This window comes from Pseudorasbora parva, chromosome 14 (genome assembly GCF_024679245.1).
Source record: "Pseudorasbora parva isolate DD20220531a chromosome 14, ASM2467924v1, whole genome shotgun sequence".
NCBI classification, from domain to species: domain Eukaryota; kingdom Metazoa; phylum Chordata; class Actinopteri; order Cypriniformes; family Gobionidae; genus Pseudorasbora; species Pseudorasbora parva.
The window spans coordinates 16,039,881-16,064,815 of NC_090185.1; the positions used below are offsets into that span (position 1 = coordinate 16,039,881).

General features: G+C 43.2%; 2 protein-coding genes across 3 annotated transcripts; both read right to left on the minus strand.

The window, feature by feature from the left end:
- Window positions 1–922: 922 nt before the first annotated feature.
- LOC137040190 (protein shisa-5-like) lies at window positions 923–13,162 on the minus strand. Its single transcript, XM_067415634.1, has 5 exons — window positions 13,047–13,162; window positions 2,669–2,804; window positions 1,983–2,149; window positions 1,739–1,897; window positions 923–1,656 (listed from the first exon to the last, which is right to left on the minus strand). Exons 1-5 carry the CDS (start codon window positions 13,102–13,104, stop codon window positions 1,517–1,519), a joined length of 660 nt encoding a protein of 219 aa, XP_067271735.1. The 5' UTR covers window positions 13,105–13,162; the 3' UTR covers window positions 923–1,516.
- A 96-nt stretch (window positions 13,163–13,258) lies between these two features.
- bap1 (BRCA1 associated deubiquitinase 1) lies at window positions 13,259–24,842 on the minus strand. Of its 2 annotated transcripts, none has more exons than XM_067415641.1 (17): window positions 24,631–24,842; window positions 24,392–24,421; window positions 24,164–24,218; window positions 22,810–22,942; window positions 22,109–22,228; window positions 21,903–21,964; window positions 21,646–21,788; window positions 21,484–21,562; window positions 20,598–20,736; window positions 20,356–20,476; window positions 18,157–18,344; window positions 17,945–18,075; window positions 17,242–17,732; window positions 14,744–14,964; window positions 14,567–14,659; window positions 14,403–14,475; window positions 13,259–14,319 (listed from the first exon to the last, which is right to left on the minus strand). In XM_067415641.1, the coding sequence occupies exons 1-17, from the start codon at window positions 24,665–24,667 to the stop codon at window positions 14,186–14,188; spliced, it is 2,250 nt and encodes a 749-aa protein (XP_067271742.1). In that variant the 5' UTR covers window positions 24,668–24,842; the 3' UTR covers window positions 13,259–14,185. The 2 variants fall into 2 exon arrangements, with proteins under 2 accessions (XP_067271742.1, XP_067271741.1); XM_067415640.1 differs by having other exon boundaries at window positions 20,332–20,476.
- Window positions 24,843–24,935: the final 93 nt, after the last annotated feature.

The following is a 24,935-nucleotide window of genomic DNA, read 5'->3' on the forward strand; positions in this document are numbered from 1 at the left end:
CTCACGAGACGCTTCATTCTTAGTAAAAAACATGAATGAGAAGCACCGCGTCTGACTGTTCTTTAACAAATGTGCTCCATTACAGGAGCGCTACATACGCACGTGAATCTGATCTTAATTTAGTTCTAATAAGAACTGAGAATGAGAATTTGGAGTAGCCTATTCTAAATACTCATGAGATTAGTAGTTGCATAAATCACGCCCAGCTTGGCACGCTAAATATAAGCGGGAGAATCATTGCAAAGTGGTCAGGCTAGACAGGTCATATGTCTTGTGTTTATTTTACAAGATTTATGGATAAGTTTGATTTATAAGTATTCTGTTGTTTTCTAATTTTACTTACCTGCTGTGCATGAATACGCACGCGGGGGCCTCTAGACTTTAGGTTCAATTTTAATGAAATTATTCTCTAATCGGTTGCATTGTCGTGGATATATACCGCAAATGCATAGGCTACTGCAGTCCCTTTTGTCTTGCTCATGTGTGTATATATATATATGTATATATATATATATATATATATATATATGTTGAGGTTGTGAATCACCTGTCTGTAGCAGATTTAAACTTTGGAGTTCATTGTAATGTAACTTGTACTGATATCTTAAAATATGTCCCATTTTAAAAAAAAGGTAAATATATTAAGATTTAGGTTTAGAGAAAATGTCTTATAAATGGATATTGTCCAAGCAGAAAATTACCAGTACCTTATCAGCCTTTTCTATGATTTGATCTGGTCACTTACCTACTGTCCCTACAAATAAAACAGCATAAAGGAGCATTAAAACCACCATATTGCAGCCCTTCCTCTCTAACCACACGTTTCGAATCTGGGGATGGTGCATTATCAGACACTAAACAGTCAATTAAACACAGTTACTCCCATGCAAGAAACTCAACGAGAAACCGAAGACCACCAGTGTAATTTCAAACATGTTCGTTTTAATTTCTTGATCAATGGAAAATTTGAAAATACAAACAGACAGAACCAAAGACAAGAGTCTCAGACAAAAGTCAATGCTCTATAAAACAAAAACAATCTTCAAGACAACTGTGAAAGATTAGGTTTTAGGGTTCTGACTCAACGCCTGCTGTTTTTTTTTGCCATAAAATGAACCCAGTCCAAAAAGATTAGATTAGTACAATCTCAAAACATCTATAACAATCTACCCAGACAGAAACATAGTGTCGGCCCAGATCTGGCCCGAATCTGGTATCTGTGGAATCCACTTGTACCAGATGTGGGCCAGATCTGAACCAACACTATGTTGCTGTCAGGGTAGAATACCAAATTATGGGACAATGGAGAAACAAACTGCACAAAGCAAGTAAACTTAACAATGGTGAACAAGAGAGTATAGATGTGACTGTATTAACAAACAATAGTAATACTTGTATTCTAAACACCATTGTAGAATACACAAGAGCAGTGCAGTGTGGAAACGCGTAACCCAGTGGTTTTGGTTTAGTAACTTGTCTTGACTGACTGAGCTGGTGTAGCCAAAGTTGTGTGCGGTTATTCCATGTAAGCGGGGTTGTACGCAGGTTGAGGTGAGGTGTAGTCTGTGGGCAGCGTTGGTTGAGCTGGCTGTATAGGGTACATGGCCTGACCACCATCATTTGGAGCCTGGCTGAAGGGAACAGAATACCCTGGACCTGTTGAAAAAAAGAAAGCAATCGTTTTCATTTGTTCGGTATCTTGCTCAAAAAGACTTGGTCATGTTGTTGCCGACATTACCAGCCTCCTGATATGGTTGCCCCCTAAAAGGTCCAATTGGCATGGGTTGGCCTCTGTAAGGTGGGTTATTTTGCAATGGCTGGTAAGGAAGTCGACTGCCCTGAACGCCAGGCTGTGGAAGGTATTGTGTCGCCATGACTGTAGTTGTCGCAATCACAGCTGCAAAAAGAATCAAATGTGAAAAACCGTTGGAATGGTGTTCTAAAAGCACCGGCTCTTTTGATGTACATACATTGACACTTACGTCTAGAACTTCTGAACCTTTTATAGAGGCAGCAGCAGGGACAGACCCAGCAGGTGATGAGCACAATGATGAAGGTCACAAGTATGGGGACTACTATGGGGACAATGACTTCAACAGGCACAGAGTCGCTTTGAGGAGGAGGACCCAAATTCTTGAAACCTTTTTCTCTGGACAGATAATAAAGGACAACAAAAGGTGACTGGAAGTCTGTTTCGGCCATCCATTTGTGTGTAAAGATTTTTAGTTCTGATTGTATTTGTCATGCTGGGACTGAAGAGTACTGTTATTGCAGAAAAATGGAAATGATGGGAAAGAAGGTATTTGCTCTTTAGGGTTCCTGTTCTGAAAGCCCTGTGAATCTCACAGAAAAAGGAAGCTGTGTCCAGAACTTATTGTCATTGGTGTTCTTTTATGTTCAGTTCTACTTGCTTGTGTATATATATACATATGTTATACAAAAAAATGAATTATGTAAATAACCAGAAGGCGAATCTGCTATAGGTTGCCTTTGCAATTTAATTTCTGATACATTTTTAGAATGGATTTATAGGTACAAACTGGACAGTTCTATTGTTCGTGGTCTGAAATGATAGATAATGACAAAATCATTAGAATAAATGCCCCGTGGTAGCAGAAATATGTACCACTTAGTTCTGACTTTAAGAAAGAAAAAAGCAATTCTTCACAACAAACAGTCCAGTCTTGCTTGGAGTTTTTTTTGCAGATCGGAGCAGCAGTACGTATCACCACAGGTCCCACAGCAGAACTTCCCAGAATCACACCATTCATATTTACCCCCGTACATGCTACAATCCTCACTGCCTAGACCAAAGAACAGAGGAAATGTGAATCACTATGAAAAGGTAAAATTATTGAGTTGTTAATGTTGTGAATCTAGTTTGAAGCAGATTTAGAATGTTGTATTAAATATCAGTTCAAGTTAAACATTTAAGAGAATAATAAGATATTAATAATCTGTTCAAAAAGTATTTTTACAGATGTTTACATTTTTCTGTTTAGTCAGTTATCAGTTTGAGAAGTATCTCAATCCAGTTTACGGTGGACATCCAACCTGGCCCACATCCAAGTGTCACCTCAGAGGCCACACCCATGTCAAATACATCACATTAGGCTTGTTGGAGATGCAAAAAAGTGTTTCCCTTTTGATTGTATACATGTGATTATTATTACTATTATATAGTATTTCTTTCCTATAGTATTATTTCCACATTCATGTTGTTACAAATAATACTTACAGAGTATGAGATGATTTAATGGCAATGATACAAACAGTAGTTTATATTTCATGGATATAGGTTACAACTATACAACTTGTTTATTATTTTAAATATATCTATAAATAAATGTGTAACAGGTTGTGAAGTGTTTCCCATTTGACTGTACAGTAGGAAAATAAGTATTTGAACACCCTGCTATTTTGCAAGTTCTCCCACTTAGAAATCATGGAGGGGTCTTAAATTGTCATCGTAGGTGCATGTCCACTGTGAGTGATATAATCTAAAAAATAAAAATAAAAGACATTCCAGAAATCACAATGTATGATTTTTGTAACTATGTATTTGTATGATACAGCTGCAAATAAGTATTTGAACACCTGAGAAAATCAATGTTAATATTTGGTACAGTAGCCTTTGTTTGCAATTACAGTGGTCAAACGTTTCCTGTAGTTTTTCACCAGGTTTGCACACTGCAGGAGGGATTTTGGCCCACTCCTCCACACAGATCTTGTCTAGATCAGTCAGGTTTCTGGCCTGTTGCTGAGAAACACAGATTTTGAGCTCCCTCCAAAGATTCTCTATTGGGTTTAGGTCTGGAGACTGGTTAGGCCACGCCAGAACCTTGATATGCTTCTTACAGAGCCACTCCTTGGTTATCCTGGGTTATCACACTGACTGTATGCTTCAGGTCATTGTCATGTTGGAAGACCCAGCCTCGACCCATCTTCAATGCTCTAACTGAGGGAAGGAGGTTGTTTCCCAAAATCTTGCAATACATGGCCGGTCATTGCAATACATGGCCGGTCAATACATGGACGGTCATTCTCTCCTTAATACAGTGCAGTCGCCCTGTCCCATGTGCTGAAAAACACCCCCAAAGCATGATGCCCACCCCCATGCTTCACAGTAGTTATGGAGTTCTTGGGATGGTACTCATCATTCTTCTTCCTCCAAACACGTTTAGTGGAATTATGACCAAAAAGTTCTATCTATTTTGGTCTCATCTGACCACATGACTTTCTCCCATGACTCATGGATCATCCAAATGGTCATTGGCAAACTTAAGACGGGCCTGGACATGTGCTGTTTTAAGCAGGGGAGCCTTCTGTACCATGCATGATTTCAAACCATGACGTCTTAGTGTATTACCAACAGTAACCTTGGAAATGGTGGTCCCAGCTCTTTTCAGGTCATTGATTAGCTCCTCCTGTGTAGTTCTGGGCTGATTTCTCACCTTTCTTAAGATCATTGAGACCCCACGAGGTGAGATCTTGCATAGAGCCCAAGTCTGGGGGAGATTGGCAGTCATGTTTAGCTTCTTGCATTTTCTAATGATTGCTCCAACAGTGGACCTTTTTTCACCAAGCTTGGCAATTTCCCCATAGCCCTTTCCAGCCTTGTGGAGGTGTACAATTTTGTCTCTAGTGTCTTTGACAGCTCTTTTGTCTTGACCATGTTAGTAGTTTGATTCTTACTGATTGTATGGGGTGGACAGGTGTCTTTATGCAGCTAACGACCTCAAACAGGTGCATCTAATTTAGGATAATAAATGGAGTGGAGGTGGACATTTTAAAGGCAGACTAACAGGTCTTTGAGGGTCATAATTCTAGCTGATAGACAGGTGTTCAAATACTTATTTGCAGCTGTATCATACAAATAAATTCATATATTGAAAAGTCATATATTGTGATTGTGGCAAGGGGGGCGTGGTTCAGCGAGGTCTGCAGCGGGAGAGAGAGCCGCGGGACGAGCGGTAAGTGAGTGGGTTGGACGCAGATTGATAACACCTGTTTCTGATTCCAGTAATGGGTGTGGAGAGAGCTTAAAACGCTGGCAGAATCGGAAGCATGGGAGAGAGAGACGGACTGCTGACGTTCCCCACAGAGACATTGAGCTTGCCGGAACCCGGAAGTGGAACGACCCGGAAGCGGAACCGAAACTGAGCAAAGGAAAAGTCACACGCTGAAGTGTGCACGTTGTTGATTTTGAGTGATTAAATAAAAGAGACGTCAGCAGTCCAAGCCGACCCCTTGTCCTCTTCCTTCCTTATCTACGAACTCTTTACACTGGTGCCGAAACCCGGGAAGGAAGCAGGACCAAGCCGCCGCCATGCAAACACCGTCCTCCACCCCACTTGCGGAGATCATCTCATCTCTCGCGGACCTACACCGCAAGCAACATCAGGCCCTGCTGGACCTTAGGACGGATCAAGAACGAAGATTCGCAGCGATCGTCCAAGGCCAGCAGGAGGACCGCGAGAGGTTCCGGAGCTGGCTCGACCGGGAGGCTCGCGCAGAGGCCGCCGGGCAGACCGGCGCACCGGTTCACGTGCCAATGTACAAGATGGGGCCACAGGATGATCCCGAGGCCTTCCTGGATCTATTCCAACGAACGGCGGAGGCCTGCGGGTGGCCCCGGACACAGTGGCCAGTGCGCCTCATCCCCCTTCTATCTGGAGAAGCCCAGGCGGCCGCCCAACAACTACCGGTGGCGAACCTCCTGGTCTATGAAGATCTGAAGAGGGCCATTATCCAGCGGGTCGGCCGGTCGCCCGAACAACATCGTCAACGTTTCCGTTCCCCGGACTGGGGCGAGGCCGGCCGGCCCTTCGCAATGGCCCAGCAGCTCCGGGATTCCTGCCGCAAGTGGCTATTGGCCGGCGGAAGCGACGTGGACCATGTTATCGATCGGGTGGTGCTGGAGCAGTTCATCACTCGGCTCCCCAAGCGAACCGCCGAGTGGGTCCAGTGCCACCGGCCCACGTCGCTGGAGACGGCCATCAACCTGGCGGAGGACCACATGGTGGCGTGCCCTGGGGTCGGCGAACCCCCTCTAACATCTACCTCTCTCTCTCCCACCTCTACTTTTATTTCTCTCCCATCTGTCTCTCTCTCTCTCCCTGTCCCTCTCCCTAGGTCCCGCCCACCGGGCCCCCCTCGTATTCCCCCCCGAGGCCGGGGCGGGATGGGCCCGGGGCAGTTCGGGAATTCGAGGGCCCCGCCCAGGGGGGCGGGGCTGATAGGGGCGGGAGGGAATCATGCTTCCGGTTCCTCCCTCTCTCCACGCCCATTGTCCAACCCACTCCCCGCCACTGGGGCGGCAGGTAGGCCTGGGCTGGCCTGTTGGCGTTGCGGGGACCCGGATCATTTTGTGGACCGATGTCCCTTGATGGACGTCGGGACAATGATCCGGGTTCCGGACGTCCCGCAGGCCACCCCCGATCAGGCAGGAGAGTACCAAATACCCGTGAGTATCAAGGGGGGTACATATCAGGCCTTGGTGGATTCAGGATGTAACCAAACCCCTATCCATCAAAGCCTGATGCAGCCGGGGGCATTGGATACAAGCCGCGTGGTTAAGGTGCGGTGTGTGCACGGGGATGTGGTGGAGTATCCGGTCGTCCCAATCACGATTCAGTTTAGGGGAGAAAAGCATAGCGTAGAGGTGGCGGTTAGTCCTCACCTCCGGCATCCGCTAATTTTGGGGACAAATTGGCCCGCCTTTTCGGCTTTATTGGGGTCGTTATGTGCGGATGCCGCTTGGGGAAAGAAGGCTCGGATAGGGGCGGCGCGAGTACAGGTTGGGGAGACTGAACCGGGACCACTGGAGACGGCTCCAGAGGAACTGAGCGGGATCGAGAGACTGGTTCTCTCGGACCGCGATGACTTTCCTCTGGAGCAGTCACAGGATGAGACCCTTAAGCACGCCTTCCAACAGGTTCGATCCATCGACGGCCAGTCTCTCCAGCCCGCCTTGCCCGTCACCTATCCCTATTTTGCCATATTAAAAGACCGGTTGTATCGAGTGACCCAAGACACTCAGACAAAGGTAGATACAACCCAGTTATTAGTACCAAAGAGCCGCCGGGAAATGCTTTTCCAGGCGGCTCACTCTAACCCGATGGCGGGCCACCTGGGACAGGCGGCCACACTGAATCGCTTAATGACCCGATTTTTTTGGCCAGGCATTCATGACAACGTGCGCAGGTGGTGCGCGTCTTGTCCGGAATGTCAGTTGGTGAATCCACTGGCCTCCCCAAAAGCGCCCTTGCGCCCACTTCCATTAATGCAGGTCCCCTTCGAAAGAATTGCGATGGACCTCATCGGGCCATTAGAGCGATCCGCACGCGGCCATCGTTTTGCGCTAGTTATCGTGGACTACGCAACACGATATCCGGAAGCAGTGGCCCTCCGCAACATCTCAGCGAAGAGTGTTGCGGACGCACTGTTTCGACTAATCTCCCGGGTGGGGATTCCGAAAGAGATCCTCACTGATCAAGGCACGGCGTTTATGTCACGTACATTAAGCGAACTATACGGGTTATTGGGCATTAAGTCCATTCGAACAAGCGTCTATCACCCACAAACGGACGGCTTGGTCGAACGGTTTAATCGCACACTTAAATCCATGATCCGTAAGTTCGTACAGGAAGACGCCAAAAATTGGGATAAGTGGTTAGAACCCCTTTTATTCGCCGTGCGGGAGGTCCCGCAAGCCTCCACGGGGTTTTCCCCCTTCGAGCTTCTCTACGGACGCCAGCCTCGGGGGGTGCTGGATGTCCTACGAGAGACTTGGGAGGAGGGACCTTCTTTGGCGAAAAACGAAATTCAGTATGTGCTGGATTGCGAACAAAACTCCACACACTAGGGGCGGCTATCCAGAGAGAATTTGTTGCAAGCTCAGGACCGCCAGAGCCGGTCGTATAACAGGGGTACTAAACTACGCAAATTCACACCGGGAGAGAAAGTGCTTGTATTACTCCCTACGTCAAGCTCCAAGTTAATGTCAAAGTGGCAGGGGCCGTTTGAGGTCGCACGACAAATTGGGGATCTCGATTATGAGGTGATACGGTCCGATAGGAACGGGGCTCGTCAAATATATCACCTCAATCTCCTTAAAAAATGGAATGAGGTGGAATCAGTGTTGTTGGCAACGGTGATCGGGGGAGAGGATGATCTCGGGCCAGAGGCGAGCATCAAAGCACAATCAGTCGCGCTGGCCCCTGGTGGAGATCACCTCTCACCGTACCAACTCGCTGATTTATCTAAATTACAGGCGGAGTTTGCCGACGTGTTCTCGCCCCTACCGGGACGTACCGACCTGATTCAGCACCATATCGAGACCGAGCCGGGCGTGGTAGTTCGTAGCCGGCCGTATAGATTACCTGAACACAAGAAAAAAGTGGTTCAGGAAGAATTGGGTGCCATGCTTGATATGGGAGTAATAGAAGAGTCCAACAGTGACTGGGCGAGCCCGATAGTTTTGGTTCCTAAAACCGACGGCTCGGTCAGGTTCTGCGTGGACTATCGCAAGGTGAATGCTGTGTCGAAATTCGACGCCTATCCAATGCCGCGGGTTGACGAGTTGCTTGATCGGCTGGGCACGGCTCGATTTTATTAGACATTGGACTTAACGAAGGGCTATTGGCAGATCCCCTTGTCTCCATTGTCCAAAGAAAAAACAGCTTTCACCACGCCGTTTGGATTGCACCAATTTGTCACACTTCCATTCGGGTTGTTCGGGGCTCCCGCCACCTTTCAGCGACTCATGGACAGGATTTTGCGTCCCCATGCCGCATATGCTGCTGCTTATCTGGATGATATCGTGATTTACAGTCACGATTGGCAGCGGCATATGCGGCATGTCAGGGCGGTCCTGAGGTCGCTGAGAGGAGCGGGGCTCACGGCCAACCCGAAGAAGTGTGCAATTGGGCGGGTGGAAGTAAGGTATCTGGGCTTCCACTTGGGCCATGGACAGGTGCGTCCCCAAATTGACAAGACCGCAGCAATTGCGACCTGCCCGAGGCCCAAGACCAAAAAGGAGGTGAGGCAGTTCCTAGGGCTGGCGGGATATTATAGGCGGTTTATACCCAATTATTCGGACCTCACCAGCCCTCTGACTGACCTCACTAGAAAGGGGCTACCAGATACGGTCCAGTGGACGGAGCCGTGCCAGCAGGCCTTCACCCAAGTTAAGGCTGCTCTGTGTGGCGGGCCGCTTTTACACTCCCCTGACTTCTCTCTCCCTTTTGTGTTGCAGACTGACGCGTCGGACAGGGGGTTGGGCGCAGTACTGACCCAGGAGGTGGAGGGGGGAGAGCGGCCGGTGCTGTACATTAGCCGCAAGCTCTCCAAGAGAGAGGCTAAGTACAGCACCATAGAAAAAGAATGCCTTGCCATCAGGTGGGCCGTTCTCACCCTCCGCTACTACCTCCTGGGGAGGGTGTTCACCCTTTGTTCGGACCACGCTCCTCTCCAATGGTTCCACCGCATGAAAGATACCAACGCGCGGATCACCCGTTGGTATCTAGCTTTACAGCCTTTTAAATTCAAGGTGGTCCACAGGCCGGGTGCTCAGATGGCTGTGGCCGACTTCCTCTCCAGAAATGGGGGGGGGGGGGCTGCAGGCCGGACGGCTCCCCGGCCTGAGTCGGGCGGTGGGGGTATGTGGCAAGGGGGGCGTGGTTCAGCGAGGTCTGCAGCGGGAGAGAGAGCCGCGGGACGAGCGGTAAGTGAGTGGGTTGGACGCAGATTGATAACACCTGTTTCTGATTCCAGTAATGGGTGTGGAGAGAGCTTAAAACGCTGGCAGAATCGGAAGCATGGGAGAGAGAGACGGACTGCTGACGTTCCCCACAGAGACATTGAGCTTGCCGGAACCCGGAAGTGGAACGACCCGGAAGCGGAACCGAAACTGAGCAAAGGAAAAGTCACACGCTGAAGTGTGCACGTTGTTGATTTTGAGTGATTAAATAAAAGAGACGTCAGCAGTCCAAGCCGACCCCTTGTCCTCTTCCTTCCTTATCTACGAACTCTTTACAGTGATTTTTGGATTTTTATTTTATTTTAGATTGTCTCTCACAGTGGACATGCACCTATGAAAATTTAAGACCCCTCCATGATTTCCAAGTGGGGGAACTTGCAAAATAGCAGGGTGTTCAAATACTTAATTTTCCTCACTGTATATTCAATCATATTATTTCCATCATGTTCGTGTTGTTAAAAATAATACTTAAAGAATACACTATGTAAAAAAATTCAGTAAAATATCCACACACAAAAAATTGTTTTAAGTATGACTATGTTAGCCGTAAAGTTATAAATAAGCTGGTGTGTTCAAAACTTAGTCTCTCACGTCCGTTAAAACGAATCACTGATTTTGATGACATCATTGCAGACTTCAACTTCTCTTCAAATTTTATGTCCAATCAAATGCTCTCTAGAATCTAAAGCCCGTCCCCAACACTGTTGAAGTTGCGGCTGAAATTGCGGCTGAACATCACACAAATATATAAAGAACATTTCGATAAATAAACCTAAAAAAATACCTGCCTAGAGAGGAAAAGCACTTTGAGTGACTTATGCACGTTCTTAAGCCAATTGTGCCTAAAGGGGGTCGCACGCTGGACTGAAGCTCAGCGCCGTGTCTCAGGATCTCACACCAGGCAGACGTGAACATTACGTGCAAGCTCAATTTTGAATCGACTTCTGACAGAAGAGCTGCACGACAAGTGTATCTTGTAGCACAGGGTGAAATCAGTATGTACATTCACGATTTGAGGAAAATAGACATTTAATCGCCGCGGACAGGCGTTGAATGCCGCCGTCGGTGTATATGTGTTCGAATTTTAAAGGCACGGCGCGTTCGGTGCGAAGCTCAGTGCCGCGAAATGTCTTTATTACACTAATATTGAGCACCCCCATATTGTCAAAATGGTATGATCCTCGTTTCATAACACCCGCAAAGATTCGATTATGAGATCAGTGGTCGAATCCGGTCCTGCATATCGATGCATCGAATCTTCGACTATTAGGGGTCACCCTTAATTTCCATATAGTGAAAGGCACATAGCACACTAAATATGTGATAGGAAATTATATGTTGTGAGGAAATGTTGTAAATATGCATTCAGTTGAGGCGAATGAAATCTGGTTTCACATTAGTTTCACGCAACGCAGCAGCGCGCACACACACACCAATGGCTCTGGTCTAAAGTTAGACAACACGAGAGCACAGCGCGGATCATATGTGCGAGTCGAACAACAAACATATTGACCCATTTGAATTCTGCACAGACTGCTGCATTTCAAAGCGATATGGAGGAGATTATGATGATAAACTGTTAGAGGAAACTGGCTTTACCAAACAGAAAGGCTCTATTCAAACAGTGATATTACGAAACGCTATTGGCTGTTTCAAAAAAGGGGAGAAGCTGCTAACAGCTGGAGCCGATTACGTCAACACATTGGATAACGCTTATGGATGGGCGATACCACTTATTTTGTTTTCGATATGATACCGATACTTTCAAGGCCAGTCTCACCAATATCGATATCAATACTTCTAAACTGAACTTTTTAATTATTAAATGTATTAAATGATTCAATTTACTAAGAGTACAATGGTAAAGATACCTTTTAACATATTTGACATTTATTTTAACATTTTATATCCCTTAATTGCAACTTATTAGATCATATTTTTGTTTACTCATGGTTAAAATATTTACTTGTAGTGGTCTACAAATTCTAGTTGAACTACGGTCACTGTAGTAAAAAAATAAACCATGGTTAATTTTCATAAGGGACTGCCAGTGACAGGACATTGCACCCATAAAATGCCTCCTTTTTAATTTGATAGTGTATAATTTATATTAACATTACAGAAAAGAACATGGTCAATATCAACATTTAACATTAAATTTAAAGAGTCTAATTGCACTATGTAGGCTACAATTTCTAATTGTTTATTGTGAATTAACTCAAATATATGTTTTTCTGTATTCTGATAAGCATTGTTCTGGGCTGCGTTTCCAAAAGCATCAATGGTTTCTTTCTTATGATAGTTTTGGAAACGCAGCTCTGTTTGAATACAGTGTCATCAGTGAGCGAACACTCTCTCTGTGATTGATTGGTTCTGTCTTGCTTGCTTGTCACCTTTTAGTATCAATATATTTATTTTAGTGTCGATACTTTTCGATGCACACATCATTATCGATATATTGATACTTCATATCGATACACTCATCCCTAATAATGCTGCCGGTTTCAAGGCACTTTGTTCAGTGGGCCTTTAACATGGTCAAAAAAATTACATAGTGCACCTTCAAATGGTCTGGAACCATTTAATACAAAGCCTTGAACAAGTGAAACGTGTTTCTCTGTATGAAATCAAATGGGACATTTATAAAATTTAATAATTTAAACGGCTCATGATAAAATAAAAACAAACAGCAAATAGATCATCTTAAAACACAAAAAACTTGACACTTATAGCATGGCATTTCTGCAGAAAGACCTGAAAAGATTAAAGTCTTTTTATCCCTGAAAACTAAATTAATACATTTGACCAATTAAGAAGTATTTAATATTAACACAAATAATACCCTCAGACCAATCCTAATTTTCAGTGAACCTGTTCAACTGATTAATTTATTGAAAAGAACATTACGTTCAAGAATCGAACATCGCTTGTTCGGAGTAAGATTACAGTATGAGCAACATAAAAAAAGATTTACGCCGACAGAGATTTTAAAAAGGTGCACACAAACAAAAAACGAACGCTTGGAAAACACATGCTTCCGATCGATGGCGTTAAACGCGCGAAAATAGTGTTGGTAAAATATATGAAAAATATCAACGAAAAAAGAAAACGGCGAAAACCTAAATCAGATTATTAAGATAATTAGCTAAATAAATCTTAAATACGTGCACAGCCTCGTACGAAATAAATCTTATCAAACTTCTCCTGTATTCATAATTCAACTTCAAGTTCACAGTCGGAAAACAATTGTTGACCATGTTGAAACGTTTCCTTAGACACTTACCGACTAAAGTGAATAAACCCAACAACAACAGGAATAAAAAGGAGACGCTGGAAGCCATGCTTTCACTCTTTTACCTCTGTGTTATCAGACACGTGTTGTTTTAAGGTTCCCCCTTTTGATATGCCCCCCCTCCCCGGTTCTTTTCCTGTTGCTGAATAGACCTGTGGCTGGTAACTAGTTATTTCCATGCAATCTAAAACAAAGACCACCAGTGTAATTCAAAACATTTATTTGAATGTCTAGACAGTCTTATTTAGACATAAGATAACACAAATACATATGTACAAACAAACAGAACATTTGAGACAGAACCTACTGGTCTCGAGCTTGCTTACAAACAAAAACAATCTTCAAGAAAATGTTGAAGAACAAGCATATATAGCCAAAAAAAAAAAAAAATCTTCTTCAACTCTTACAGTGATGATTTCTATGAAATTAACCAATTACACTTTCACAAACCAACTCAAGTTTACAATCTTAAAATATCCCAAAGTGACATTGCCAATCTTGGATCCTTTTTTGTCTAGTATACTTATAAACAAAATGACTGAACACTGAATATTTGACCTAGAATGGCTTGAACAGATCTCTAGAATCCCATCCAGGTTGGCGATTGGTCCATTTGGTAACACATACCCAGCACTGTTTGAGTGAATATGGAGCGCTGTTATCTTTGGTAGCACCTTGATTGGATATTTGGGATGTATGAAGATTAAGATTCCTTGGAATCTTTGGATTTTAAAGTCTGATTCACTCCAGCCCCGATACTCAATCTCAAAATATTACCCTAATAATGGCACTAACAGCCGTTTACCCAGTATGGCGCGACAATGATTGTTGGTTTTATGATTAGCTTGATACAGTACAAACTAATGATTCCATATGGCAACAAAAATTATTCAGTATCTTCTGAGCATCACCAATTTGCTTTGAAAGTGGTGGTGTATTATGGATGTGGGCAGTTTATGATGTAAAACAATTCATAAGCTTGAAAAAACTATTTGAACCAATTGCATCACTAACACTGTCAATGAGGCCTTTTTTTAAATTGTTGTTTGTCTTCAGAATTGTGTCTGGACAATGTCTCAGAAAGGCTGAGTTTCTCCACGAGTTGCTGCCATTCATTTCTTTTTTAGGTTTTATTGGCGCTTGGATTTGTACGGCCGTGAGCGTTTCCGCCGGTCAGGCTTGCGTTGTTTGTGGAGTCGGCCGATGCTTACGCCCTGTCGGCGACGAACGGAGATGTTCTGCTCCACCAGACTCGCCAACATACCTACAAACCACCACAGGGAAGATGATTAGCAGAACATTCACGCTGCCATTTCATGAACACATATAAAGATTCTCGTTTTTTACCTTCTTGTGCCAGCATTGATATAAAGGTGCAGATGAATTCATCGTAGTTGTGAGTCCTCCTCTGGTCATCGATCTGAGGAAGGACAAAAAGCATCACTATGAGGTCTCTGGCAATCATATTTCGTTGTTCACTGGACCGTCAAAAGAGAAAGTCAAACACTTGCCTTATACTTTTTCCTTTTCTCCACTTCTTCTTTCAGACACACTTCGTAGTTGGTGATGTCTGCTTCCACGTACTTCAACAAGGCCAGCAATTCCTGTAAGACAGAAGTTCATGTAACGATGCATAACAAACCTGTAGCAAACATAACTAATGAGAAACAAAATGGTGGGCGTCTCACTTTAGGATTATATTTTTCTCCAGGAGGTTTGGTGCTGGTTTCGGTGGTGGAGTCGGTGGACTGCAGGTTCTCGGATTTGACGACCACCGACTCTTTGGTGTCCTCCTGTTTCATCTCCACCGATGGTCCCTCCTTGACATCATCCTCTCCTCCTGGACAGGTTGCTTCTTCTTTCTCTTTCTTCTCCACACTACCTGATTTCTTGAACCCCTCCGATGTTTCTGTCAAATGAGATTGGTTAGCTGAACCAATACTGGAAAAATAGATGAAGCCTGCACACTAAGATCGAGAAAGTCTATAGCCCCGTTTCCACCAAAATTACCCAGAACACTTTGTACCAGGAACTTTTTTTACAGGAACTTTTCTCCCCCCAGACCTGCAACTGTCTGTGCTTCCACCGCAGTGTTTACATATGATGACTTTCAATCCCAATCATTTTGTGACATGCAGATGTCTGCCGCATCAAAAATGTCAACGCTGTTTTCTCCAGCAGCTGGAATGTGTTAACTGTAGCCATAGCAACTCTTAACGGCCACCAGGACTAATACAGTATTATATAAGCTATTTATTTGTTGTAAAGTGTAATAATCATCTCAGAAAAAAAAAATTGTTCTGTCAGGCGCAGTTAAAGTAAAATCTGCCTGGGGCAATATACGCTGTGTCATTATTCCAACATTATCTTCATAACTTAGGAAATAAAAAGTTTACCCCTCAGAAAAATGAACTTTCCTCTCTTGTCAACATGAGCGCGGCGCACGCTGTCACGTCATGTAAGGACGCACACTTAAAAGTAATCGGTCAGGTCGTTTACATGGTGAAAAATAGACTGTAAAAAAATGAATAACGAGTATGGAAGAGATTCAAGCTGTGCTGCTTTTGCTGGTTTACTAAAGAGGTAATTAACAACATCATAAAAGAGCACTAGCATATTCAGAAAGCTTGTAAAGCTAGATTTAAAATGACAATGTATATTATTATCAGCTATTACGGACATTGAACGTGAGATGGCTGAGACAAACGCGCGCCATCATTTACTGAACGCAGAAAGAACCTCGCAAAAGACTTCTAAAAATGCCAGTTGAAATAAAATGCTAAACCAATCAGCATGTTCAGCGCCCAAGTCCCGCCCTTGAAAGTGCCTAAACTTTGAAAAAGTACTACCTCGCGAGCAGGGCCGTTTAGAGGGGGAAATATTTACCCGGAACTTCATTTAGACCCTGGTTCCTGTGGTCAAAACACACCGAGTACCACCCCAAAGTTCCTGGTTCCTGGTTCCTGGGTAAAGTTCCTGCGGTGGAAACGCGGCTAATGGCTCTGTCCCAAATGGCACTCTAAACACTTGCGGTCTTCCTGTAAGTCTGCACTGTGATGACATAATGCACTTTGACTTTCGGGAAGAAGCCTGCTGTGGAGCTCACGTCAGTGAAGAATCGGCAAAAGTACGCATTATCGGCCGCAATAGGGGCGCTACCGAGCACACTTCTGAATCCTAAAATGACAAATGGGACACCCTACTGCCTCATGGACTTAAAGAGATAGTTCACCCAAAAATGAAAATTTTATGTTTATCTGCTTACCCCCAGAGCATCCAAGATGTACGTGTTTCTTCAGTAGAACACACATGAAGATTTTTAACTCCAACCGTTGCTCGTTTAATGCATGTCAGTGGGGTTTTTCTATGAGAGCCACTATGATAGTAAAAAAACACATACATACGAATCCATATTAAACCCTGCGGCTCGTGGCAACACATTGATGTCTTAAATACTGTACGTTTCGTGTTTTATGTTATTTTTTTAACTCATAGCAGGCGAATCTCATCTAGTATTCCCAACGCTGTTACTTCTGCCGGAAGAAGATCAAAACCCGGCGCAATCTTAGATATGTGTACACAGATGCCTCATTCGAACGGTCTGTGCATGCACTAATGAGAAATATATATATATATATATATATATATATATATATATATATATATATATATATATATATATATATATATATAAATATAAATAATTGCGCTGAGTTTTGACCTTCTTCAGCAGAAGTAATGGCGTTGGGAATACTAGATGAGATTCGCCTGCTATGAGGTAAAAAAATAACAAATACTGTTCGATTTCTCGCAGAAACTAATCGTTTGGCGTTTTAAGACATAAATGTGTCGCCACAAGTCACAGGGTTAAATATGGATTCGTATGTATGCGTTTTTTACTCTCATAGTGGCTCTAGAAAAAACCCACTGACATGCATTAAACGAGCAACGGTTGGAGTTAAAAATCTTCATGTGTGTTCTACTGAAGAAACAAAGACACCTACATCTTGGATGCCCTGGGGGTAAGCAGATAAACATCAAATTTTCATTTTTGGGTGAACTATTCCTTTTACAGCCATTGTAAGTCCACAAGGTAAAATGTGCATCTGTGCCATTTGGGAAAAGGTCTATTATGAAAGAAAATAGGGTCCAGTTAGATTTCAAAATGTTGCATTCACATTGTTACCTGTAGGTGGCAGGGCAAACATGACGCCATCGTCTTTCAGTTGCAGCAGCGTGGAGCTCACTAGTGCCCCCAAGTCTCGGACAGCTCGATTGTGTCGGGCATCTAACCGGAGCAGCCCCTCCTCTTCTCCAAACAGCACGCGGCTCAAGTGGGCCGCAACGGGGCTGGAGGGACGCGTAGCTGCCTGCGATCGCGCGGGTGAGCGCAGCGGCGAGTTGAACGCGCTGCCGATCTCAGAGGCTGTGTCCGTGCTCTCGTTACTGGGGGTGGGTGAAGGCTGGCAGGCTGAGGTGATGCTGATCCCGCCCGTCCGACCCTCAGTACGAACATTGAGAGGTGCGGATCCTGTTGTGGCCATGGCATCCTTCCTCTGGACCTCTTTCTTGAGTTTCTCAGCTAAAACGCTGAGTGCAAGCTGACCCTCCATTGCAACCCCGCCCACTGCACTGCGGCCCATGGTGCGTGCGCGTAGACCCACCTTCCTTCGGACCCTGCAAATCACACACACACAAGCAATGAACAAACAGCCATCAAAAAACATCATTTTACTGATGACTGCTTTGAAATCTGAAAGCGCGGTTTGAATCTGGCAGTTACGTCACATCACTTAACATTCTCTCAAAAGGCATAGAAAGAAAAATCCGTTCCGCTCAAAAGGTTCAATTTAATTTAGAAATGTAACACTTTCTCAAAGATCTTGTACCTGCTTGTGGCACCTGCAGTGCTGCACTCCTCCTCTTCATCATCATAGTCATCCTCGTCGTCAGAATAAGGGGGCTGAGGGGGGCCAGGTAAGCGTGAGCGTCCCACACCCGCAGCGAGATCCTCCTCTTCCTGTCAATCAACCAACATACTGAATGAAAGCACATATCATGCTAACTTGTCCAGGTATCCTAAAATGTAACCCGATCTCACCTGCATGGGGGACTTGGCGTAGTTGTGGTTGTCCAGGAAGGCTGGCAGACGCTGGACGATGGGATTGGGGCTGGGAACAGGTAGAGGGGCTGGTGGCGGAGCGCCCACTGTTGGTAAGGAGGCAGGTTTAGCCATGGGTCTGACTTTTCCAGCGGGACTTGGTAGAGCAGCAGCACCTTCTTGAGTTTCTGAAATGTATTGGGACATGTTTTAGCTTCTTTTAACCACAGACCACAATGAAAACTTGATTAGTTTTGAGTAAAATGCTCGCACTGATGTCATTCTTATCAAGAATAGGCCTTCGAAACACTCTTTAAAGGGATCCCCTGGTGTTGAGACTTGTATGGCTTAATGTAACATAAATGATGTCTCTTACTGAATTATGTAGTAGAAAACCCATGAAAAATCTACGTTATTTTAAAAATCGATTTTATATTTGGACCATGGGCGGCGCCATTTTGTTTGCGTTCTAGGTTGATGACGTAGAGTGGTTGAACTCCTCAATCAGCTGGCGTTACCCGTAGCTATTTTTACCACAACGCAACTCGAAAATTGTTTCAGAGTTAAACAAAACCAATGAATTCCTTTGTAATTATACTTAAAACACACTCAAACATACATGTGCACACAAACTCACCTACACAAGTCACAAACAGATCGGCGGGCGCGCACACGACAGGCTCTGTTTCAATCGAGATGTTGGGCTGCTCAGTCTCCACGACAGGGGCTGAATCTGAAATCGACCCTATACCCTTAAATAGGGCATTATTTGAAGGGACGGACATTTGTAGTGTTGTCCGACACCATATAGTGGACATGTTCGAGTGCAGTCATTCAGTCTCACGTTCCACCGCAATAACGATCGAGTGTACAGCCGATTTACAAACAGCTGTCCGACTTCACGGACTCAAACATACATGTGCACACAAACTCTCTCTCTCACACAGACTCACACACACCCCAACAGATCGGCGCGAACACACACACACACACCCCAACAGATCGGCGCGAACACACACACACCCCAACAGATCGGCGCGAACACACACACACACACGCACGCACTGCGTGCGCGCATACATAACCCTCAATCTATTCCCTGTGTTGATATCCTAGATAGACTGTTGATAGTAGATTAACTGTAATGCCTAATGTGACCAGCAGAGGGAAATATCTAGGTAGGACGATGGGATAAAGTTACGTGAGGAAGAGAGGCAGGATGTTTTGGTGATGATGCATGCGATTGAGACAGAGCAGTCTGTCGCTGACCTAGGTGTGTGTGCGCGCCCGCCGATCTGTTTGTGACTTGTGTAGGTGAGTTTGTGTGCACATGTATGTTTGAGTGTGTTTTAAGTACAATTACAAAGCAATTCATTGGTTTTGTTTAACTCTGAAACAATTTTCGAGTTGCGTTGTGGTAAAAATAGCAACGGGTAACGCCAGCTGATTGAGGAGTTCAACCACTCTACGTCATCAACCTAGAACGCAAACAAAATGGCGCCGCCCATGGTCCAAATATAAAATCGATTTTTTAAATAACGTAGATCTTTCATGGGTTTTCTACCACATAATTCAGTAAGAAACATCATTTATGTTATATTAAGCCATACAAGTCTCAACACCATGGGATCCCTTTAAGATTTTATATTTAGTCCGAGAGCTTTCTGTTCCTCCATTGAAAACGTGTGCACAGTATACTGTCCTTGTCCAGAAAGGGGATAAAAACATCATCAAACTAGTCCATATGTGACATCTGTGGGTTAGATAGAATCTCTTAAATATATTTTGGTCTCAAGTCACAAACGCGGATTGGAAACAAACCCAGAAAAAAAGTTGTAGTTTATGTTATTTTGAGACCAAAATGTATTTTCGATGCTTCAAGAGATTCTAACTAACTAACTGATGTCACATACACATCAAAACTTTGATGATGTTTTTATTCCCTTTCTGGACATGGACAGTATAGTGTGCCTAAACTTAGATACGCTCTCGGACTAAATATAAAATATCTTAAACTGTGTTCCGAAGATGAACGGAGGTCTTACGGGTGTCGAACGACATTAGGGTGAGTCATTAATGACATCAATTTCATTTTTGGGTAAACTGACTAAATAAAAACTGACTAAATAAAAAGACTAAATTTATATAATATTTAAATCGAATTGTGTTGGGAACCTGTGGGTGTGGCCTTCTCTGTACCCAAAGTTATTGGTGTGTCTTGCCCTTCCTCCTTTTTAACAGCAGGGGGCGTGTCTTCTGAAGAGGAGGAGTCTTGTTGCTTACGATCCTGAGCTGAATCTTGTTGGGTCACCCGAATGACCTGTAGCATGTACAGCAGAGCACAAAAACATTCAAAAACGGTCCCAGACTGTACCGCACCCAGAGAAATCATTCACAGAAAGACAATCAGTATTTCATTCAAACAAAGAGTCTGTACTCACTTTTTTCTCTCTAACCTGCTGGAGCCCTTCTAGAATAATCTGCCTGTTGCGTTTCAGGACATCCAGCTTGGACTCATATTTTATCCTGCGATCTGGAACCACCGCCATGAGATTGAAGCGGATGTCATGGTAAGGCTCTCTGAGGGGAGAGAAGACAAATCAGATACGCTGGAAAGAAAATAAAAATAATAAACGGAGCAATTCCCATTCCAAAAGGTCATCACACCATCGGTGCTCGGAACGCTAATAAGACGCCTTAAATAATAATACAACAAATATATATAATTTTAATAGAATTAAAATGTCACAATTAAAATATTTAATATAATTAATGTGTGAATATATTAAAATTAGCTTGTTTTTAAACTTAGCTAATTTTTTTATATATTAATTAATTTAATACAGTGAAATATATATTTTTCTGCCATTTAATTTTATATAGAGTTTTTGTTTACATAATGTGTGTGTACTGTGTATAATAATTATGTATACATAAATACACGCATACCGGTATGTATTTTATGTATTTTATTATGTATATACTGTATAAATAAGTTTAGGTATTGGATAGAATAAAGGGATGTAGAATATGCTCAGAATAAGGCTTTAATTTGTGCTTTATAATTACTAATAAACATAAATATCCTACTAATATTCACTCATCCATAATAATAAGCATCTACTTAACAATGAGAACTGGACCCTAAACTAAAGTGTTACCATAATATTAAATGTAAGATTCAGTATGTCCAAAATTGACATGCTTAAAGTTTACAGAAAAATAATTTTAAAAATCATTAAAATATTGCAATATTCTTGATGTTCTATATATAATTTCCTCATCCTGTTGGCTAGAGATGTGAATATTGATCAGTCTGGCTCTTACCCAGCAGTGGCCAGTCCTATTCGCTCCATAATGACCCGTCTGGCTTTATCGGTCCACTCTTCCTCTTCACCCCACGGCCCTGAGCGAGACAGACAGATTATTATAACCTAGTCCTCTGTCGGGCTGTCAGTAAAACTGTCCTTTGTGAGTTCAAGTTCTCACCGTGGTCGATGGGATAGGCCTTCAGCCCGTCCAGTTCAAACAGCCGGTCTTTGATCGGCACGTAACTGACGAAGTGAAACGCCTCCATCGTCCGCACGGCGCTGATGCCGTTCTGTTTCTCCGGCAGGTGCCTCGGCTCCGGTCTCCATGGAAACAAGACAAAAACAATGACTACAAAACAACAGATTGAGACAACGACTAAGATTTCTTGCACAAAATCTACTTATTCTATGTTAGCGGAAAAGAGCTGACCTTACCTGGCATGGCTGTTGTGGGCTTTCGCCAGCTCAGGGGCGTTTCCAATGGCGTAACCTTTACTCTAAGAAGTCAAAAAAATACAGATGTGCTTTATACCACAGGCATTGAGAAGATGCAAACGTGTGCTTATGCCATCAAAGTGCAGTGAAATTCAGACATTAAGCATGACTTAAGTGTCCAAATACGGTCTTTATGTGTAACTGACCTCAGGACTGAACCCCTTGGTGAACGCTTTCATACGGCTCAGAGTGTTTCCCAGCTCCACACCACTGCAGTTCAGTAACACACTCAGAAGAGCGTGAGTAGCACAGGAGTTCGGTATCAACTGCACACAACAATCCACAAACAGACGATAGAAAACGGGGATAGTAACGGCAGATTTATGTAGGCTATAAGCCATTATACACTGCACAGCCAAAAAATGGAAATGCTTAAGAGCCTATGATTGAATATGATTATTATGTTTCTATCGTGTTAAATGTTTGACACCAGTTCTTCTAACCCTAATTAATCGTGTGCGTAGCTTTTTATTTCTTAAACAACCATGTAGGAAGGAAGACACATCATGGCCATATTCCAGGATGATAATGTCAAGATTCATTGTGAGAGAATGTTTCGGAGTGAGAATGAATAATCATTTTTCACACATGAATTGGCACTTCTGAGTCCAGACCTTAAATTCATTGTAAGTCTTTGGGATGTGCTGGAGGAGACTTAACAGAGTGCTGGACTCTTGCATTGTCAATACAAGATCTGGCTCAAAAATTGATGCATCAATCATAGACTCTTAAGCATTTACCTATTTAAATCCAAACAGCAATTTTTCTTTTGGCCAGGCAGTGTATAATAGGCTAATATTGTCAGTTTATTGACAAATAATTAAACAAAATCAATACGAGGACTCACTTGGTGTGCAAAAAACATGTCGTTAACAATCTCGTCATCGATAACGGAGGTTTCGTCCACCAGCGTGGAGACTTTCCGCCGAGATCTTCTCTCCTCGATCCATTTAAAGAGGAAGATGAAGCCATACACAGGACTGTGGAGAAGACAGAACAGCTTCAGAACACACACAAACATACATACATATATAAAAAAATAAATACGCTCATCAGCCACTTTATTAGGTATTAGGCCATTTTACATCTGTTCAACCGCTTGTTAATGCAAATATCTAATCAGCCAATCACATGGCAGCAACTCAAGGCATTTAGGCATGTAGACGTGAGCAAGTTGATTTGCGGAATTTCAAAATGAGCATCAGAATGTGGAAAAAAGTCTGAATGTTTCAGAAACTGTTGATCTACTGAGATTTTCACACACAATCTTGTCAAGGGTTTACGGAGACTGGTCTGAAAAAGAGAAAATATCCAGTGAGCTCCAGATCTGTGGGAGAAGATGTTCCTTGTTGATGCCAGGGGTCAGAGGAGAATGAACAGACTGGTTCAGCTGATAGAAAGGCAACAGTAACTCAAATAGCCACTTGCTACAGCCAAAGGCTTTGAATTCACACGCCCAACCTTGAAGCAGATCATGGGCAACTGAAAACAGGAAACTGAGGCTACGGTTCACATGGGCTCACCAAAACTGGACGATAGAAGATTGGAAAAACTTTTCAGCGACATTCAGATTACGTAAACAGCCTGGATCCATCCTTCCTTGTATAAATGTTTCCGGCTGATGGTATTGGTCTAATGGTGTGTTGGATTTTTTTTTTGGCACACTTTAGGCCTCTTAGTACTAACTGAGCATTATTTAAATGCCAACGCCTACCTGAGTATTGTTGCTGACCATGTCCATCCCTTTATGACCACAGTGTACCATCTTCTGATGGCTACTTCCGGCAGGATAGCATGCATGTCACAAAGCTCAAATCATCTCAAACTGGTTTCTTGAACATGACAGTGAGTTCACTAAACTCAAATAACTCCCAGAGGCACAATCCAATAGAGCAGCTTTGGGATGTGCTGGAACAGGAGATTTGTATCATGGATGTGCAGCCGACAAATCTGGAGTAACTGCGTGATGCTATTATGACAATATGGACCAGAATCTCTGAGGAAGGTTTCCAGCACCTTGTTGAATTTATGCCATGAAAAATTAAGGCAGTTTTGAAGGCAAAAGGGTGGTAACCTGGTACTAGTAGCTGGTGAGTGTATGCATCTCATGTATACAAATATTAGCATGAATATTATTTAAATTATTAATATATACATAAATATACAGGCTTATAATAATACAAAGTGTTTGTTAAATCCACCTTTGACATTTGCTCTGAAGATCATAGATCTCCTCCACCTGAACGCCCGTCACACCTGTCCAAACATAAGACATTTACATCACTCCTAATCACACCCAATTATTATTAATAACTCCATATTTTATCAATATGGCTCACTCATCACAATCACTCATATTTAGAGCGTAATTGACACCATAAAAGCAATAAAAGCGTGTTTGCATGTGTGTGCCATACAGATGAACTCACCAAAGTCCTCAACCAACAGTGTGAACAACCCTGAAAGAGCACAAGACAAATATTAATATGAGATAATATGAGTGTTTTGAATTTTCATATGCATTGTATTCACTACTGTTTTACTATATAGCTAGATGTCATGTTTACTTACAGCATATTTTATACATAATAAAATAATGATTAATAGTTAATAACCTAATTCTATGTGCTATAGTATTAAATTAATATATGTTGATTTAGAGACTCACCCGGGTCACTTTCTAACTCCAGCCAGCCTTTGTTCATTTTTGCAGAAATCAGAGTCACCAAAACTCCGCTAAATCATCGACCAGTCCATAATATTATAAAGACTTGTATCAGTCATTTTCTAGTACTATATTTAATCCATCTTTAGACGATATGGACGGCTAATAAACACAATAAAGAGCAGTGCCGTCGACTGTGTTTGACGTCATCACTCTGCGCCGTGAGTCAGTGGTGTAATGCAGTGAAGAAGCGCTGGCTGGCGCTGTTCACCTTAATAAATGACATTAAAAATCTAGTTTCGTAACAG

Excerpts from the sequence above, each read along its gene's own strand:
- LOC137040190 (XM_067415634.1), bottom strand. The coding sequence starts at position 13,104 with ATGGCTTCCAGCGTCTCCTTTTTATTCCTGTTGTTGTTGGGTTTATTC. Across the intron at positions 2,805-13,046 it reads GGGTTTATTCACTTTAGTCG|GCAGTGAGGATTGTAGCATG; the intron begins GTAAGTGTCTAA and ends TCTTTGGTCTAG. Across the intron at positions 1,898-1,982 it reads AAGGTTCAGAAGTTCTAGAC|CTGTGATTGCGACAACTACA; the intron begins GTAAGTGTCAAT and ends TTCTTTTTGCAG.
- bap1 (XM_067415640.1), bottom strand. The coding sequence starts at position 24,667 with ATGAACAAAGGCTGGCTGGAGTTAGAAAGTGACCCGG. Across the intron at positions 22,943-24,163 it reads CTTCAGAGCAAATGTCAAAG|TCCTGTGTATGGCTTCATCT; the intron begins GTGGATTTAACA and ends TCTTCTCCACAG. Across the intron at positions 21,563-21,645 it reads GGCCTATCCCATCGACCACG|GGCCGTGGGGTGAAGAGGAA; the intron begins GTGAGAACTTGA and ends TGTCTCGCTCAG.